The sequence below is a fragment of the Gavia stellata genome, chromosome Z (genome assembly GCF_030936135.1).
Source record: "Gavia stellata isolate bGavSte3 chromosome Z, bGavSte3.hap2, whole genome shotgun sequence".
Classification (NCBI taxonomy): domain Eukaryota; kingdom Metazoa; phylum Chordata; class Aves; order Gaviiformes; family Gaviidae; genus Gavia; species Gavia stellata.
In genome coordinates, this window is record NC_082637.1 from 25,255,549 (window position 1) to 25,261,649 (window position 6,101).

The window sequence follows — 6,101 nt, forward strand, 5'->3', positions numbered from 1 at the left end:
TGGACAGACAGAGGCTCAATGGCCAGGAACTAAGCATCAAAAATATTTTAAAGACATTGGAGAGATGATACAGGCTGTTTCAGTCAGTCCTGCAGAAGTGGGTCTTATGTGACTATAAACGTCGCACCTGTTCTTCACAAAGTTTTTTTTTCTTTTTAGCGGAGTGGGATACACTACTGCCAGCTCTTAAACAACATTGCTTTTCAGGGACATTTGATAGAACGTGAGGGTTTTGTTGGTTTGGGTTTTTTTTTATTGGGAGTGGTGGTGGTTTGGGTTTCTGTTTTTTAAAGAGAACAAGGTTTGCATTTTGGCCCTTGGATCTTCCCTTTACAGGTACATTAGCCATAGTAGCAGAGCTAACATTGAGTTGAACTGGGATTTATCTGTAGGAGAAGTTACTCATGTTCAAGGCTCAGGTCATAGTTTATTTTTCCAGTTCTCAAATAAAATTTTTTCATTACTTTTCTAAAAGTTGTAATACAAATGCAAAGGGTATTACAAAAGTTAAGAAAATACAGGTCACAAACAAAAACAGTAAGTTGTCTTTCATCTTACTACAATTGCTGTACATCTTTTCTATATCTCCATCATAAACTTATATTTGCTGGTAATTTTGCTTGAAATAACGAGCACCCCAAATTAAGATGGCACCACAGGATAAAATAGCCAGGACAACTGCAATGATTCCTGCTGTGTTGATCCCACAGGAGAGTGAGACAGTGGCCAGCTGAGCCCCAGCTAGCCATTTGGGTTCAGAGCATCTCGTTCCTTCAGGGTCTTCAATTTTGTCCAGATTCTGCTTGTACCAGGTGATTAAACCAATATTGGGGCAGGTGCAGTCCAGAGGGTTGTAACTTAAATTGATTACGCAGTGGCCAGCTAAGGACACTAGCTTGTCGTGTGGTACAATATGGATCCTGTTGTGGGCAAAATTGAGATAGATGCTCTTGAGGTTTGAAAATGCATCTGTGCTGAATGCAGTAAGTTTGTTCTGGCTCAGATCAACATGCCGTAACTTCTTGAGGCTGTAAAATGCTTGGCCACCTATTGCTGTCAGTTCACAGGATGATAAAATTAGCACCTCTAAATTGGATAGCTGTTGGAACAGTTTGTCCTTTGGCATGATCCCCGACTCAAAGTTATTTTGACTAAGGTCCAAGAGCATGAGGTTTTCCAGGCCTTGAAAGAGATGCTGAATGCTAGTATTAATGTGGGAGGAGGAAAGATTCAGCACTTGTAAGAGATGCAAATTTCGGAAAGGACCCTGTGAAGTGTTGATATGCAGTGGAGTGAAAGCTAGGTCCAGCAGCTCCAGGTTAGCACCATCCTTAATGAGCACATCTTGGAGATGGAGCTTTATGTTGTGGCTCAGATTCAGGTACCGAAGACTGCTCAAACCGCTCAGTGCTTCGTTACAGCAGTCAAAGCTTTCAATATGACTCTTACTTAAGTCAAGATGTTGAAGCTTTGCCAGTTTCTCCAAACAACCAGAGCCCAGCTGGAGGATCTGCAAGTTCCCCTTGATGTGGAGGCGGGTGAGGGAGGGGAAGGAGGCAGAGCTGATGTTGCAGAGGTGCCCGAAGGAGTTCGCATTGAGAACTAACTCCTCTATCAAGCTCATACCGCTGATGCCAGGGGGCAATACGCTGATGTGGGTTTGAGTTAGGTCCAGTTTTCGGAGCCTGGTCAAGCACTTAAATGTGTCGGCATTTAGGTTTTCGAAGTGCCGTAGCTGCAGATAGAGATCCTTGACAGAGATATTACAGAGGCCTTGTAAAACATTTGGGCTTATGTAGGGCTCCTTTTCCACTCCGTGAAATGTTCCCAGCCAAAGGGTCTGGGCTGTGGAGTTCTGGATCCCCGCCAAGACCTCAGGGATGTCAGTGCAGCCCCCAAAGTCCAAACTGTAGAAATGGGACTGAAAAGCTCCAGGTTCAATGTATGTAATGTCATTGCCTTTAAAGATGAGAGTTATATTGCTGGTCTTCTGCAGAATGCGGACATCTTCTGCTGTGATTGCTCTGATGTTGTTCATCTGAAAGTCAAGGTATTTGAGGTTTTGAGTAGGAAAGTTGGGAGGAAGCTGCAGTGAAGAGATGTGGTTGCTGCCCAAGATGAAGGTATCCAAGCTGTCCAGATTTGTCATTGGAATAAAGGACATACTGGTTATTCCCGTCTGCGTTAAGACAAGTTGCTTCAGGGACTGTGGGCCAGTGAACGCTGTGTCAGACAGAAACATGAGCAGGTTTCCAGTCAGCACGATTGTCTTCAGATGCCTGTTGCTGTGAAAGGCGCCCTCGTACACCCAGTTGATCTGACACCTTGAGAAAGCAACAGAAACCAGCATCAGTGGCCTATCTCGCAAAACTCTCCCGGTATACGTGATAACCCAAACTGCACTTTGTATCTGTAAGAACTCATAATCAGTTGCCTTCACCAGGATAATAGTGTCTGTCTTTTCCACTGGCGTTTGCCTGGTATTTGTAAGTTCACACTGAAATACAGGGTCCTGGTGAGAAGAAAAACCTGCCCTAAAATGGTGGGTGTGTGGAGACATTTGTAGAAGTCAGGGAGACGTGAGGTTTTTAGTGTCCAGCTTAATAAAATGAAAATCTCTTTTCCTATAGCGAAAGCTGGGCATTTACAAGGACCAAAGCTGTCTTTCTCTAGGGTTTAGAGAACAATATCTTTATAGAAAAGTGAATTTAAAAATTGCTTCAGTGACTGTCTTAGCAGCAGTAATAGGTGGAAAATACATATTTCACCCACCATCCTGCAAATGATTGTCACCAGAGGAGAAGCCTAGATATCGCCCAAGTGCATCAATCTCTGCTCAGCAAAATACTTTGCAGCCATCTGCAAGTGCTACTGGCGGTTTCCCTGTGAAGGCAGGGAGATGCTGCTCTGCTGTCCTCAGGAAGCCAGCTCCGGGCAAGGGGTTTGACCTACCTGATGTGCAGAAGTGAGGACGCTCTCCCGTACCTTGTTAAGTCCAAGTAGAGAAGAGACTTCAGCTCAGAGAAGGTTGAATTCTGGAGGGAAGGGAGCACGTTGAAGCTGAAGTCGAGGGTCTCGGTTGTGACAGGTAGTTTTTCAGGAATCTTCCTCAGTCCTAAACCTTCACAGCTATAGCTTTTATTTACTGTAATCTGTGGAAAATATATAGTAAAACTGCAAGAAGTATGTAGTGCAAATATAAATAGGAAACTATGGCTCTTAAAAAAAAAAAAAAAAACAAACAAAACAAACCAAAACAGAATTTTGATTTATTTAAAAACATAGCAGCCAGAACCCTAGGAAGCCTTCGCTCAGGCTTGCAATGCACGGGTCAGGGGTTTTGTGGACTGTGTTCTTAAAACGAATGCCTTGAATCTCTGTTGTACTAATTTGAAGTGTGTCTCATCTGTAGTACTTTCTTACCAAAGTTAGCACATATGAGGATTGTTTACTCTGGATGAATTATTAATCCCTAAGAAAGAATTCCCACAAGGTAGTTTTAAGTTCTGAATTTAATGAGTCTTGTAACAAAGGTTATTCTAAGAGAAGTCTTAAGAAAACCTTTCAGAGAGGAGGTAAAAAAGAGCAGGTCTGGGAATGTTTCTAGAAGGAACATGTCCACATTAATTGGACCTGAACTGCAGTTACACACTGCAGCGAGAGCATGGTGGGAAGGTTTAGCTCAGGCTAGACAAAGATCATATCTGATATGCTGAGTCTTTAAAATTTCTGTGAAGGCTTTTCAGTTTAAGTGAAAATAAATCAATTTATTACATAGAGAAATCTACTCTGTGGATACCAGGGAAATTCATTAAATGTGCTTGACCTGCCTTTGCGTGGTGATTGCACAAAGTCAAGCAGAGCCTGGGACTATGGCATGCAGGGAAATGCTGCCCCGGAATAGCTTGCCACAGCCGTTCAAGGCAGCGGAGGTTCTCAGAACATCGCACTTGTCCCAGCTGCCAAGTCGCGATGGGGAGCATGGCGCAGCCAGCGCGGTGCCACCCTCATCCTCACCCAGCTCTGCTCCCAGAGAAAGCCCTGGGTGGTTACAGGACCAGCCTGGAGGGATGGGGTCCCTGGGGCCACGTGGGATCTGCAGCTTTGGTGATACCCTGCCAGGAAGCTCAGAGATGTTCTGCTTGCGGGGAAGTAAAAGCACGTTATTGCGCAGTTGGCCAATCTGACCATTTTAATGAGATTCAAAGCTATTCTATTGGCACAAAGAAAGGAAGCACAGGTGGTGGGATGTCCCGTGAGAAATGCACTGGAGCCTGGACTCCATGATGAGCAGAGGACAGCGCAGGTGTGCGCCCCGTGGTGCGGGAGCACGTGGCTTGGAGGGTTTTGTTGAGGTGCACATGTGTGGACCCTGGGGAACGGCGCGTGAGGTTTGGTTTGGGTCTTTCCGCCTACGTGAGACTGTGAGTGAGACGAAACCACGCCTGTGCCCGTGGCTTAGGAGGGGCAGGCGGGCAGTGGCGGACTTGGTAACCTCCCTGGAAGGGAAAGAGCGGTATTTGTTGCAAGCACAAGCTGGGCTCGGCAAACACTTTCTTCCTTTCCTATGGGCACACCTCCTGTAACCGGTGGGTGCCGGGGCACAGCGTGGCCCGGTAAGCAGGGGCAGGGAGCAGCCGGCCGTGACGTGGCAGAGCTGGGAGGGAGTGGAAAGGGACTGTCACAAGAAAATGCCCTCTCCTCTGCTGTCCCTCTCCCCCTTGGCGTGCTGGGGCCCGGCTGGAGCTCAGCACCCGGGGGGGGACAGCACTGGGTCCAGCACCGCAGGGTGGGACAAGCCGGCGGCGGGTCACTTGGCACGACCCGAGGGGCAGCAAGCCAGCCCCATACCTGCTGTAGCACGGGGACTTGGCTCCAGCCTAGAAGCGCTGAAATAATACAGCACTGGTAACTACAGAAATGGCAAAACATAGATTTAGAAAAGCCGATGCTTTCAATACCCATAAGCAAAGAAGAACTCGTGGACCTGACTGCTGTGATGTGCAGTTTAGGCAGATAAAAAATGTTTAGCTGTCACTATAAATGAGAATGGTGTCTGTGTTTTACCATTCAAATAAATCAGCGAGTAAGCTCTCTCTGTGTGCTTTGGGGCACGGCGCAGCTCCCACAGGGAGCTGAGGAGCACCATCCCTTGGGGGATCCCCGTGTGCAACGGCGAGTGCTTGAGGTTTGTACATTTAATTCAGCAAGAAACTTGCTGTTGGCCCCAAATGTGTGCTGCATAGGGCTGGGTTTCCACAGTACTTCTTCCCTGAATCAAAATCCTTACTTTTTTTGCCTTGTCTCCCACTTCAGAAAAAAGAAATAAAAATCTCATGGATCAGCCTTTTCCCTCACCCCTGGAAAAACCCTGGTACTTTCTACGTATTCTCATGTGGTATCGCACATCGACCAAACGACAAATAGAGACACCATCATCCCACCGCTGTGTACAAATTCCTGTATGGAGAGCACAAGCATGAGACAAAAATCCTTACATCTGTCCTCTGTCTAAGCTCTGATATCTGCTAAACACCCCAGTGAAACTTTATCCTCCTTCCAGCTCTCTGGGAGGTGAAGCACAGTGCTGGTTTGATGGGCTCCCAAAGTCCCCAGCAGCGGCAGCATGAGGGTGCGCAGACACACGAGTGGGAGGAGGAGGAGGAAGGACAGTGACTGATGTCCCTGAGCACATCTCCAGACACCCACCTTGTTTCTCCCATAAAGGTCTTCAGATCCACCCCCCCCCACCCCCACCCCGAGAGAAACCCCTCAGGAACTGAAAACAGTCAGACATCAGCAGACAAGTATTCACCAGAGACTGATCCTCTACACGTGCAGATCCGGTATCTCGAGAGGGGCCGCTGGCTGTCACTCACCTCCATGCACATTGTCTCTGCAGCGGTGGCTGCTTCACAGCTAAAGCAGGCAAATATTGTGAAAATCGGAAAGTGTAAATCACAGGCCATTATAGACGGAGGTGAGTTGTTAAAATGGACGATCTTGTGCTATCTTCCCTTAATGAAAGCGAGACAGAGCAGCAAAGGTCAGATAAACTGGGCGAGTCAGCTAGAAAGGAGGTTGCATGGAAAAGAAATGCT

The 6,101-nt window shown here is 47.0% G+C and overlaps 1 protein-coding gene across 1 annotated transcript; it reads right to left on the reverse strand.

Annotated features, from left to right (window-relative positions):
• Window positions 1–598: 598 nt before the first annotated feature.
• CD180 (CD180 molecule) lies at window positions 599–5,892 on the reverse strand. Its single transcript, XM_059834416.1, has 3 exons — window positions 5,880–5,892; window positions 2,986–3,152; window positions 599–2,324 (listed from the first exon to the last, which is right to left on the reverse strand). The coding sequence occupies exons 1-3, from the start codon at window positions 5,889–5,891 to the stop codon at window positions 599–601; spliced, it is 1,905 nt and encodes a 634-aa protein (XP_059690399.1). The 5' UTR covers window position 5,892.
• Window positions 5,893–6,101: the final 209 nt, after the last annotated feature.

Coding starts and splice junctions, on each gene's coding strand:
- CD180 (XM_059834416.1), bottom strand. Junction 2,325..2,985: donor CTCTACTTGGACTTAACAAG/GTACGGGAGAGC, acceptor TGCTTTCTCAAG/GTGTCAGATCAACTGGGTGT.